The following is a 13,857-nucleotide window of genomic DNA, read 5'->3' on the forward strand; positions in this document are numbered from 1 at the left end:
TCTCTCTGTATTTCAAATGAAGCTTTTAATTAAAAAAAAAAAAATGAAGGCCAGCACCATGGCTTCTTGGGTAAAGCTGCCACCTGAAGAGCCAGCATCCCATAGGAGCGCTGGTTCGAATACCAGCTGCTCCACTTCTGATCCAGCTCCCTGCTAATGCACCTGGGAAAACAGTGGAAGATGGCCCAAGTCCTTGGGCTCCTGAACCCACTTGGGAGACCTGGAAGAAGCTCCTGGCTCCTGGCTTTGGATTGGCCCATCACTGGCTGTTGTGTAAACCTAAGGAGTGAACCAGCAGATAGAAGATTGATCTCTCTATATATATCTCTGCCTCACAAATAAATAAATTTTTTTAAAATTTATTTGACAGGTAGAGTTATAGACAGTTAGAGAGAGACAGACAGAGAGAAAGGTCTTCCTTCCATTGGTTCACCTCTCAAATGGCCACCACAGCCAACGTGCTGTGCTGATCCGAAGCCAGGAGCCAGGTGCTTCCTCCTGGTCTCCCATGTGGGTGCAGAGGCCCAAGCTCCTGGGCCATCCTCCACTGCCCTCCCCGGCCACAGCCGGGACTGGAAGAGGAGCAACCGGGACTAGAACCCAGTGCCCATATGGGATGCTGGCACCACAGGCGGAGGATTTACCAAGTGAGCCATGGCACAAGCCCCAATAAATAAATCTTTAAAAAAAATAAAAGCCAAAAGGAGGTAGACATTTGGCATAATGCCTAAGAATACCACATCCCATACTAGAGTGCCTAGGTTCAAGTCCCAACTCTGTTCCTGATTCCAGCTTTCTGCTAATGCACACTGTGGGAGGCAACAAGCAATAGCTCAACTAAGTGGGCCCCTGTCACTGACATGGGCATCCTAGATTAAATTCCTGGCTCCTCGGCCGCAGCGGCCATTGGAGGGTGAACCAACGGCAAAAGGAAGACCTTTCTCTCTGTCTCTCTCTCTCTCTCACTGTCCACTCTGCCTGTCAAATAAAAAAATTAAATAAAAATAAATAAATAAATAAAATAAAAATAAAAAAATAAATTCCTGGCTCCTAACTTCTGCCTGGACCAGACTCAATCATCACAGGCATTTGGGAAGTAAACCAGAAGATAGGAATTTGTTTTCTTTCTTTCACTCTCTCTCCATATCTCAATATAATCAATTAATTAATTTAATAGATAAAAGTGCACATTTTGAAAAAGACAAAAGAGGCAATTTGCACTGTGGTACAGCATGTTAAACTGCTGCCTGCATTGCTAGCATCCCATATGGCCACTAGTTCAAGTCCTGGCTGCTCCACTTCTAATCCAGCTCCCTGCTAATGTGTCTAGGAAAGCAGCTTAAGATGGTCCAAGTTCTTGGTCCCCTGCAACCCATGTGGGAGACCCAGATGAAGCTCCTGGCTCCTGGTTTCAGCCCTGCCCAGCCCCAACCACTGAAGCCGTTAAGGGAATGAACCAGCAGATAGAAGATCGATCTCTCTCTCTCCCTCTGTCTATCCTTCTAACTTTGCCTTTCAAATAAATAATTCTTTAAAAAAAAAAAAAAGGATTAAGAAAATAGGTGCTAGGAAGGATATAGAGAAAGGGAACTTGTTACAGTTTGGATCTTGAAAGTCTCCCAAAGGGTCCTCAGAGTAGTGCTATCAGGAGGCGGTAGAAGCTTATGGAAGTGGGGTCTAGCAGAAGGTCCTTAGGCCACTGGGGGCATGCCCTCAGAAGTTATTTCTCAAGAGAGGGTTGTTGTAAAAGCCTGATTTTAGGCCCAATTTCTCTCTCTCTGCTTCCTGGTTCACCATGTGATCCCTTCCTCTATATAAACTCCACCATCTGCCACAAGCTTCTCGGCACAAAGTCTGTGCTATACTATTTAGCCTTTGAATTCCCGAAACTATGAGCTAAATATGCCTTTTCATTTATCAGCTTCCTCAAGTAATTCACTATAGTAAACAAAAAAAACTAATACAAAAACCATATATACTGTTGGTGGAAATGTAAATTAGTATAATCATTATGGAAAAACAGTACAAAGGTCCCTTAAAAAATTAAAAACAAAACTACCATATGACCCAGAAACCTCACCACTGGGTATGTGCCCCCAATCCACCCCAAAAATGAAATCAGTATGTTGAATAAACACCTGCAATCTCATGTTTATTATATCATTATCCACAATAGCCAAAAGATAAAACTAACGTAAGTATCCATCAATAGATAACCAGATGAAGAAAATGTGGAATACTATTTGTCTATCTTAAAAAGATGAGAATAAATGGGCCAACGCCGTGGCTCACTTGGTTAATCCTCCACCTGTGGTGCAGGCATCCCATATGGGTGCCAGGTTCTAGTCCCAGTTGCTCCTCTTCCAGTCCAGCTGTGGCCCGGGAGTGCAGTGGAGGATGGCCCAAGTGCTTGGGCCCTGCACCCGCATGGGAGACCAGGAGGAAAGGAAGCACCTGGCTCTGCTGTGCCAGCCTTAGCGACCATTTGGGGGGTGAATCGACAGAAGGAACACCTTTCTCTCTCTCTCTCTCTCTCTCTCTCTCTCTCTCTCTCACTGTCTAACTCTGCCTATCAAATTTAAAAAAAAAAAAAAAAAAAAGATGAGAATAGGGCCGGCACTGTGGCACAGCAGGTTAAAGCCCTGGCCTGAAGCGTCAGCATACCACATGGGCACTGGTTCTAGTCCCGGCTGCTCCTCTTCCGATCCAGCTCTCTGCTATGGCCTGGGATAGCAGTAGAAGATGCCCCAAGTCCTTGGGCCCCTGCACCCGTGTGGGAGACCCGGAAGAAGCTCCTGGCTCCTGGCTTCAGATCAGTGCAGCTCCGGCCATTGCAGCCATCTGGAGAGTGAACCAGCGGATGGAAGACCTCTCTCTCTGTCTACCTCTCTCTGTAACTGTCTTTCAAATAAATAAAATAAATCTTAAAAAAAAAAAAAAAAAAAAAACGAGAATAAATTTTTAAGAAAAGTTTAAAAGACACAATAGATAAGTCTACAAGACATTAAGTAGACTAAGACAAACACAGAAGGTAAAGTGATCTCAAGTGTGAAATCAAACTACTGAACTCAAAAAAGTATACTGGAGGCCGGCGCCGTGGCTCAACAGGCTAATCCTCCGCCTTGCGGCGCCGGCACACCGGGTTCTAGTCCTGGTCGGGGCACCGATCCTGTCCCGGTTGCCCCTATTCCAGGCCAGCTCTCTGCTGTGGCCAGGGAGTGCAGTGGAGGATGGCCCAAGTGTTTGGGCTCTGCACCCCAGGGGAGACCAGGATAAGCACCTGGCTCCTGCCATCGGAACAGCGCGGTGCACCGGCCGCAGCGCGCTATCGCGGCGGCCACTGGAGGGTGAACCAACGGCAAAAGGAAGACCTTTCTCTCTGTCTCTCTCTCACTGTCCACTCTGCCTGTCCAAAAAAAAAAGTATACTGGAGAATAGGAGTTACCAGAGGTTGGACAAAGGAGTGGTTAATCAATAGATACAAAGTTACAGTTAGACAGAAGGGATATATTCTGGTATTCTATAGCACAGCAGGGTATCTAGAAACAGAGACAGAGGCCTTCCATCTGCTGGTTTACTCCCCAGATGGCCACAACAGCCAGAGCTGGGCCAGGCCAAAGCTAGGAACCAGGAAAGTCTTCCAGATCTCCCACATGTCTTCCACTGCTCTCCCAGGCATATGAGCAGGGAGCTAATTTGGAAGTAGAGCAGCTGGGACTTGAACCAGCACCCATACAGGATGCCAGCATCAAAGGTGGAAGCTTTATCCACTATGCCACAACGCCAGCCACTGAAAGACCATTTTCCAGGGAAAATCACTTAAGAAATTAACAAATATTCACTTCTACAGGTATTATAAGTTTCATTCATGACCTAAACATCAGAAAGTGTGTATATATGGACTGAAGAAACAGGGAAGTAATTAAAATTTCAAGTTATACTTGGGGCTGGTGTTGTGGCACAGTAAGCTAAAGCACCTCCTGTAACACTGGCGCCCCACAACTGAGTGCTGTTCAAGTCCCAGCCATTCCACCTCCAATGCAGCTCCCTGCCAGTGCACCTAGGAAGGGCCCCTACCACCCATGTGGGAGACCTGGATGGAGCCCAGATCTGGCTTTGGCATGGAAAGCCCAAGCCATTGCAGTCATCTGGGGAGAAAACCAGCAGATGAAAATCTCTCTTTCTCATTCTTTCAAATAAATAAAATAAATCCAAGAAAAATGAGGAAAAAAAAAAAAAAAAAAAAAAAGGCTGTGCTTTTAGGGGCCAGCATTGTGGCACAGCAGATTAAACTGCTGCTTGTAATACCAGCATCCCACATTGGAGTGCAGGTTCAAGTCCTGGCTGCTTCACTTCCAATCCAGCTCTTGCTAATGAACCTGGGAAAGCAGCAAATGATGGTCCAAGTGCTTGGGGCCCCAGCCACCCACATAGGAAACCCAGAAGGAGCCCCTGGCTCTTGGCTTTGGCCTGGCCAAGCCCTGGCTATTGTGGCCATTTGGGGAATGAACTAGTGGATGCCTCCATACCCATCTGAGTTATGCACATTGCCACACTTCTCTCTCAGACTTCTTTTGCAAGTTTAACCCTCTGCTTTGTCATGTTGGCAAATGGAGAGGAAAAGTACAGGGTGATAAAACAACATATTAAAGAAAAATGCGAGAATTTTTAAAAGTACTGTAATACTTTACCTATAAACTTAGTCAAAATATTGTGATTCTGAGATATGAACTTAGAGTCAGAGACCATCTCAAACTCCTCCCAAATAAAAACTAGTGACAAAGCCAGAAGTATCAGCAAACAGTCTGACAAAAATAGGTACAAAAGGAGTTGAAATATGTTCAAAGACTGCTGTTCAATCTAGTTCTGTGAATACAGTATTTGTAAGCTGGGAATGACACTGACATGAAGCAAATAAAAACTAATAACTGGGGAGCAGGCATTTAGCCTCTAGGTTATGGCACCCACATCCCACATGAGAGCAACCTGGTTCAGCTCCCAGCTCTAGCTCCTGACTCCAGCTTCCTGCCAGGGCAGACTCTGGGAGACACTGGTGATAGTTCAACAACTGGGTTCCTGCCATCAATGCAGAACATCTGCATTGCATAACCAGCTCCCAACTTTGGAACTGACTCACCCACTGTGGGCATCTGGGGAGTGAACCAGAGGATAAGAGGTGTGCATATATGCCTCTCTAAAATTTAAAAAAAAAAAAAGTTTTTTTAAAAAGATTTATTTATTATACTTGAAAGTCAGAGTTACACAGAGAGAGGAGAGGCAGAGAGAGAGAGAAAGAGAGGTCTTCCATCCGATGGTTCACTTCCCAATTGGCCACAACGGCTGGAGCTGCACCGATCTGAAGCCAGGAGCCAGGAGCTTCCTTTGGTTCTCCCACATGGGTGCAGGGGCCCAAGGACTTAGGCCATCTTCTACTGCTTTCCTAGGCTACAGCAGAGAGCTAGACAGGAAGTGGAGCAGCAGGGATGCGAACCGGCGCCCATATATGAGAATGCTGGCACTGCAGGCCAGGGCGTTAACCCACTGCGCCACAGCACCGGCCTCAAAATAAAAGTTTTTAAAAAGCTAATAACTGGCCGGCGCCGCGGCTCAATAGGCTAATCCTCCGCCTTGCAGCACCAGCACACTGGGTTCTAGTCCCGGTCGGGGCACCGGATTCTGTCCTGGTTGCCCCTCTTCCAGGCCAGCTCTCTGCTGTGGCCAGGGAGTGCAGTGGAGGATGGCCCAAGTACCTGGGTCCTGCACCCCATGGGAGACCAGGATAAGCACCTGGCTCCTGCCATCGGATCAGCACGGTGCGCCGGCCGCAGCGCGCCAGCCGCAGTGGCCATTGGAGGGTGAACCAACAGCAAAGGAAGACCTTTCTCTCTGTCTCTCTCTCTCAGTGTCCACTCTGCCTGTCCAAAAAAAAAAAAAAAAGCTAATAACTGACACCCAGATTAAGTGACCCTAAAATAGGTCAAGTTATAAGCACGCATACAGTACACAGCAGTAATTACATCTAACTGCATAGAACTTACAAGCCAAACTGACATTTAAAAAGGGCACATGAGGCAGGAATTGTGGCACAACAGTGTAAGCCATCTCTTGGGATGTTTCTATCCCATATCACAGTGCCTACTTTAAGCTCCTGTTCCTACACTTCCAATCTAGCTTTCTGCTGGGAGGCAGCAAATAAGGGCTCAAGCACTTGAGTCACTGCCACCCACATGGGAGACCTACATTGAATTCCAGGGTCAGGGTGGCCCAGCCCTGGCTGTTACAGGAGTTTGGGGAGTGAACCAGCAGATAGAATGATCTCTCTATCTCTCCCTCTGTCTCTGTCACTCTGCCTTTCAAACAAATAAATCTTTTTTCAAAAAAAGTGGACACAAAGGCAAATTACTGATTGGGAGAAAATATTAGTAAACCATATATCTGATAAGGAGTTGATTTCCAAAATAAATAGGGCACTCTTACAACTCAATAGAATTAAAAAAAAAAAAAAAAGCAACCTGATCAAAAATGGGCAAAGCTTCTTCAGAATAGGAATTTCTCCAAAGATATGCAGAAGATCAACAGATAAATAAAAAGGTGTTCAACAACACTAATTATCAGGGAAATGTAAATCATAAACCACAATGCACTATCACCTCCCACCTGTCAGGGTAGCTAGCGCAAACCCTGGCACACATGAGTGAGAGTGCAAAACAGTGGAGCCACTAAGGAAAACAGCAGGAAGGTTCCTCAAAAAACTAAAAATAGAACTATCTTATATTCCACTTCCGGGTATTTATGCAAAGGATTCAAAATGAGGATTTCAAAGAGACATCTGCACTCCCATGATCATGTAGCATTGTTTGCAATAGCCAAGATATGGGGCAATCTAAATATCTGTGGATAGATGAAAAGCTGAAGAAAATGTAGTGTATCTCCCTGCATACACATAGATATATACACACATGCATATACTTGTATATTATTCAGTCTTCAGAAAGAAGAAAATCCTGTCATTTGCACCAAATTGGATGGACCTAGAGGAGATTATGCTAAATGAAATAAGCTACACACACAGATATCACATGATCTTACTTACACATGGAATCAAAACTAGTCAAACTAGGAGAGAATAGAGAGGTGAGTTCCTGGGGCTGAGGGGAGGAGGAAAGGAGGTGATGAGCAAAGGCAACAAGGTTTCTCTTATGTCAGATAAATAAATTCTGCATTCCTACTACACACACTGCCTACAGCCAAGAATACTGTTTTGCATACTTAAAATGTCCTAATAAGGTGGATCTTATATTAAGTGTTCTTATAATAATATGGGCAGGGAAATATTGGGAATAACGGGGATGGGGATGGCCTTGATAGTTATGCTTCACAGGTGTATACTTATCCCCAAATTCATCAAGTTGTAAACATTAAAGCCTTTTGACATGTAAAAAAAAAAATAAAAAGTCTTAACACAGGGGTGGGCATAAGCACAAGAAATAGAATGGGGGGGGGGGGGAAGCAGTGTTGTGACACAATGGTAAAGCCATGGCCTGCAACACCAGCATCCCATATGGTCGCCAGTTCAAGTCTCAGCTGCTCCACTTTCATCCTGCTCCCTACTAATGGCCTGGGAAAGCAGTGGAGGATGGCCCAAGTGCTTAGTCCCTACACCCACATGGGAGACCAGCCCAGCTCCAGCCTTTATGGCCATTTGGGGACTGAACCAGCAGACGGAAGATCTCTCTCTCTGTAATTCTGCCTTTCAAATAAATAAATAAATCTTCATTAAAAAAAAAAAAAAAAGGAATAGGATGGACCCAGGGTTTATCCCTCGTCTTACACATACACTACTCAGGAAAAAGGCAAAACTACAGGAATAGCAATGTGTGCAATAACTTTTCACAGCAAATGAAATGTCTCTAGACAGGGACTTAAATAGCAAAAACAGCAGAGAAGGAGGAAACCTCCGCATCATGTGTGAAGTGAAGATCGCAGCACAAAAACCAAAACAGCGACCCACAAAACTATGGGTCTTCTAAAGTAAAAGCATGGGCAGCCCTGTTTTCTGTCAAATAAGATGCACACACCAGCAAATGTCTGCATTATTACAGGCACTGAGGGGTGTCTTTAAGTACACCAGAAAGGGCGAAGCAGAAATGTTAAATTCCTATCATATAAAACCAAATGCAAATTAATCCACTTCAGAAATATACAGCAAGCCTGCTTCATAAACATGTAGTTCATAAACTTAAAAAACTCAGAATTTTATCTTCTTTTAACGGTCCACTCACAACGTTAAGATTAGTAAGCCCCCAAAACTCTCAGAGAAACCAATTAAATCATTCCATTGTCTATTAGAGACATATTTTTAAAGCTAAAAAACAAATATTTCAAAATAAACCCTTAGTAGCCTTGAATTTACGGACTTTTAAAACATGTTTTAAAAGGTCCTTAAAACAAAGTTTCATTAATACCCTTCTAGAAGGAGCTCTAATACTGTTCATTTTTCTAGTAATTTAAAAGCAACCAAATGTTCATTTCTGTATTAGATTATTGATTCCTTGCCTTTTAACATCTCCATAACAGCTGCTTGACAAATTACCCCACCGTATTCCTCAGGGGGTAAGGACAGCATGATAGCCATGAATTCAAAAATGGAACCACAAACTGATCAGTGACAGATGAGCTAATTGCTTCAGATGAGTTAGACACTGCTCTAATAGACTAGGCATTCATAGCACGATACAATTATGTGCTTACACTCTAAATATTTTATCTGTACTTAAGTGTAGAGGTCAGGCCGTTCTTCAACTCATTCTAAAACATATTAAAGCATCTCTAAGTCAAGAAGCTTGTACATGTTTGGCATAATTTCTACAGAAAGCCAGTCTTCAGAATACTTACTCAATAGTTTGTACAACTTTCAGATTACGCTTTCATATCCAACCTAGGAGAACTGTAAGCCCCCAAAACAGTCTATAGGAGAGCTTTTGAAATGTTTACCAAATTCTTTGCAAACTAAAGCCAAAACTACTTTCAAAGATACAATAAATATATTTCACAGTAGAGTAAAATACTTCTGTTGTATTCACCCAGATTCATTCTGTCAAAACAGTATGAGACACAAAGAGAAAAAGCACAAGCCAACCACAGTCTTGTAGACTCCTGTGGAACATAAAATATTGCTTTTCCCCCCATAAGGGTAACAAATGCTGTGAATTTAAAGAATAGCGTTTGCCAGCCTAATTACCCTCGGTAAGTTAACTAGACCGAAGCAATGCACGTCTCAGAATTCAAAATCAATCTCATAATAATACAATGTTGTCAATTCCTTGAAAGTGAAAAACGTCTGATAGCTTAGTTTCATACTATAGGCAATAACATTCCAAGACCTTTTAATCATTTTTAATATTAAAAGAAAAAAAAACTAAATGCCCACCCCATCCTCCAGTGTCACTTTTGCAACTAAACAAGGACGGAGGCGTTAATTCTCCTTTCCTTAACTGCTTCCACATAATCTGCCCACATAATCTGGGGATGACGGCGCCGACTCCCCCAAAGTATTCCACATGTTTTCCCTGACCTGAGAGCCGGGGCCGCCGCCAGACCCTTGGCTGCAGAGCGGGCTGGTTCTCCGGCTACGGGATCGTGTTGGATCTCGCCCGCCTGGAGAGGCGACAGCGCTGATTTCGTTTGTAAAGTTGGTGTCGGAGCAGCTACAAACTTTTTTTCAGCATCCCTGCCTGACTGCCAACTGGAGCTCTGCTCACTTCCTCACCAACTTGAACCACCCCCAAACTGAGAGTAAGCCGGAGTGAGGCAGCGGCGGGAGCTGACACACTTTCGAGAAGGGTTTGACACCGCAGAAAACTTTCACTTCTCGTCTCCGACGCTCGCACCCAGGGGCTCCGGCCCCTTGCTCTCGCTTCCTCTAGAATTCCCCCTCCGAGGCAGGACAAGGACACGGGCAGCTGACCGTCCCAGAGCCCCGAAAAGGACCCCCCGAAGCCCTCTCCCCTGGACTCCAGTGTTGTTCTTTACACAAAAGAACCGGGCCGGCGAAGCAAAGGGGCTGGAGCCGCGGCCCTTGCACCGGGTGCCACCCCGCACCGCATCCGCAGACCCTGTCCCCAGCAGCCCGAGGGGCTCCACTGAGGCTTCCTGCCCCCGGCCCGGCCAGACAAAGCCCCGGCGGCCGGGCCGGCACTTGCCAGCCTCCGGACGCGGGCCGCCGCGCTCTTACCCGGGCCTCATCCAGCGCGACGCCAGTGCCACCGCTTCCCCCGGCCTTGGCGGCGGGGCAGCTGGCAGCGCGGGTCTTGGAGGAGCGGGTCCGAGAAGAGATGAAATGGCTGCTGCCTCCGGTCGCCCCAGGCTCTGCTCCGGCCCCAGGCCCAGGCCCGGGCCCGGGAGACTTGGACCCGAGAAGACGCAGAGAGCTCTTCCGGGTGTTCACCATGGTCCAGCCCGGGGGACCGGGCCCGCCGCTCCCGGGAGAGCTGAGGAAGGCTGGCCCGCCGGCCGGGCGGTCAGGGCCAGCGGAGCCGAGCCGGGCCGGGAGGGACGAGCCGACCCGGGCTCTGGCGAGCGCAGACGAGGACAGTCGAGAGCAAGGCAGAGGAAGAGAAGTCGGCGAGAGACGACAGGCGGCGACAGGCTGGCGCGATGCCGCAGGCCGACAGCCGAACCCCTCCGCCGGCTTCACCCTCCTCAGCGGGAGCCCAGCGGAGCCGCCATTTCTGCCCCTTTCTCTCTCGTTCTCGCTCTCGAGCTCCGTGCGTCAGGGCTCCAGCGCCGCAGGGCCGACGAGACCGCTTCCGGCCGTGGCCGCGGCGGGGCGCTGCAAGGACGGCCAGCCGTCTCCTTCGCAGCTTCTCCCTCCTCGCCCCCGGCCTCCGACAGGCCCCGCCCCCAGCACGGCGTCAGCGCTCGGAGGCCTGGGTAGCGACGCTCTGGGCCGCGGCAACTCTATGGCTTCCCCGGTCTCGCCCGCCGTCTCGGCTGGGGGATGGGAGAAACCAGACGGCGCGGAAGAGCTGGGCCGCGCGCGAGCCTGTCCGGCTCCGGGTACCCCCCGAATACCCGGTCCGCCTCCTTAGGTCGCCTGGATGGAACCGGCGTGGCCGACAGGGGCACGCGCGGGAGAGAACCGCTGGTGAGGGTGCGCGGTGAGCTGGACTCGCAGAGCTACCCGAGGCGGGGGCCCTTGAACTTGAGATGCACTTCTCAGGGCTGTAAATGTGACAGTGACTGCTGGGGTAACGTTGGGCTGTGTGGGGTCTGGCACACGATAAGCTCGGGAAGGAAAAAAAGGGGCGGGGCGCGCTGGCACCTTGTGCTTTTAAACAAAGCGGCGTAGGGTCCTTTGCTATGACCTTAGCCTGGTCTGAGGCAGAGTCCCCCCCCTCCACCGCACCCCTGCCCGGGGAGGCGTTAAGAATACAAAGAGGGGCGCCCAGAGATAAACATGTGCCCTTTAACTTCCAAACGAAAATCAAGCTTCACAAGCTATACGAAAACTTGTGTGAAGGAAGGATTGTGTTCATTTTTTTTAAAGGAGATAGAAAGCCTGTTTATTGGGCAGAAGCTCTACCTGTTTATTGCACTATGAAAAATTGAAGACTCAAGGAGAGTCCTATCAAAGTCACGTGACATCAGAAATAATAGAGGAGTCTACCCAGCTAAGCTCCAGTCATCGTACAATGAGAATAGGGGTGGTTTTTCTTTAGGAAGCCAGGTAGATTCCAGAAAAGCAGACAGACCTTCTTAAGCTAATTTGAATACACACCATCTCCTGAACACGTTCCCCACCACTTACAGCCTCTTAATGGGTGTGGTTCTCATAATGGAACCAGACCTGGGTTTTCCTGGGTCAGTCAGCTATGACATCATCGAAAGGAATAAAGTTTCATTTCCTGCAGAAAGAGGCTGATATTTAAGTAGTCCGGGAAGTGTCTGCAGGGCTGTGTGATACGCAGAGTAGCATACAAAGGCTTTCTGTACTTTCCTCCTTTGTTTTATTTCTGTGGTTGTTTTTATAGTCCTAAGTTGGAAAGGCCAGTTTATCATTTTGGTTACTCTAACTCATACCATTTACTGTCAACAAATGTGAGATGTTGGGTACTCTGCCAGGCCAGGCAATATGGAGATCTATTAAGAACAGCATAGTTCCGGCCCTCCAAAAACTCAACAGACCAGCAGGAATGAAAGAGACAGACAAGACACCAAGAAGCCACAATGCAGTGTGATAAAGAATGAAACGGCCTAATTCAAGCAGGGATGTGAGGGACAGCCTCTGAGATGTAATTCCCTAGAGATGCATCTTGAACCACAAAGTGAGGGGGAGAAAACATCATGAAAAAAAGAAAGGAAAGCTTGAAAAAGATAAGGGGCAGGCATTGTGGCACAGAAGGTTAAGCTACCACTTGGGATGCTGGCATGGGCTGGTTCAAGTCCCAGCTGCCCCAGTACACCATCCAGCTGGTGTGCCTGGGAAGGCAGGAGAAAATGGCCCAAATATTTGGGTCCCTGGACCCATGTGGGAGACCATTTGGAGTCCCTGATACTTGGCTTTGGTGTGCCCAGACCTGGTAGTTGCAGCCACTTGGGGAGTGAGCCAGCAGATGGAAGATTCTCTTTGTCACACTGTCAGTCTTCTTCTCAAATAAATAAATGTCTTTTTTTTTAAATAGCCAATATTTCATAGTGTATACTAGAGAAAATAACAAAAAGTAAAGTATACATTTTTTAAGATTTACTTTTATTTGTTTATTTGAAAGAGTTAGAGAGAAGGAGAGGCAGAGAAAGAGAGAGGTCTTCCATCCGCTGGTTCACTCCCTAGTTGGCCACGATGGCTGGAGCTGTGCCAATCCAAAGCCAGGAGCTTCTTCCAGGTCTCCCAAGTGGGTGCAGGGACCCAAGGACTTGGGCCATCTTCTGCTTTCCCAGGCTGTAGTAAAGAGCTGGATCAGAAGTGGAGCAGCCAGGACTTGAACTGATGTCCATATGGGATTCCCACACTGCAGGCGGCAGCATTACCTGCTACACCACAGCACCAGCCCCAAGATTTACTTATTTATTTGAAAGGCAAAGTTACAAAGGGTAGAGACAGGGAGCTCTTCCATCTGCTGGTTCACTCCCCAAATGGCCACATTGGCCAGGACTGGGTCAGGCCACAGCCAGGAACTTGGAACTCCATCCAGGTCTCTAGGTCCCCAGGTCTCCCAGGTGGGGGGTGAGCCATCTTACACTACGTTCCCAGGCTCATTAGCAGGGAACTGGAACAGAAGTGGAGCAACTAGGACTCAAACCAACACTCATATATGTTGCTGGTAGGCTGGTAGGCTGTGTTAAACCCACTGTAACATTTTTAAGCTTTATTGATAATTACATATAAGAGCTAACAAGATGAGCCAACGCCACGGCTCACTTGGCTAATCCTCCGCCTGTGGCGCTGGCACCCCAGGTTCTAGTCCCAGTTGGGGCACCGGATTCTGTCCCGGTTGCTCCTCTTCCAGTCCAGCTCTCTGCTGTGGCCTGGAAGTGCAGCGGAGGATGGCCCAAGTGCTTGGGCCCCGCACCCGCATGGGAGACCAGGAGGAAGCACCTGGCCCCTGGCTTCAGATCGGCATAGTTCTGGCCATAGCGGCCATTTGAGGGGTGAACCAATAGAAGGAAGACTTTTCTCTCTGTCTCTCTCTCTCTCACTAACTCTGCCTGTAAAAAAAAAAAAAAAAAAAAAAAAAAAAAAAAAAAAGCTAACAAGATACAAGATACTAAGGAATACTCAGACCAAAAATTGAGTGACAGCAGGAATCCATATATGCAAAACTCTACTAAAGACAGCTTTCATTTTTCAATTAATTT

At 47.4% G+C, this 13,857-nt stretch overlaps 1 protein-coding gene across 2 annotated transcripts in view; it reads right to left on the reverse strand.

The window, feature by feature from the left end:
* ATAD2B (ATPase family AAA domain containing 2B) overlaps positions 1 to 10,771 on the reverse strand; it is a 207,040-nt gene extending 196,269 nt beyond the window's left edge. For both annotated transcript variants that reach the window (XM_062209028.1, XM_062209027.1), the window contains exon 1: positions 10,235 to 10,771. In XM_062209028.1, coding sequence (XP_062065012.1) covers positions 10,235 to 10,450 — 216 coding nt within the window. In that variant the 5' untranslated portion in view covers positions 10,451 to 10,771. The remainder of the gene's footprint in view (positions 1 to 10,234) is intronic.
* Between the last annotated feature and the right edge of the window lie 3,086 nt (positions 10,772 to 13,857).

Source organism: Lepus europaeus, chromosome 13 (genome assembly GCF_033115175.1).
Source record: "Lepus europaeus isolate LE1 chromosome 13, mLepTim1.pri, whole genome shotgun sequence".
In the NCBI taxonomy this organism is placed as follows: Eukaryota; Metazoa; Chordata; class Mammalia; order Lagomorpha; family Leporidae; genus Lepus; species Lepus europaeus.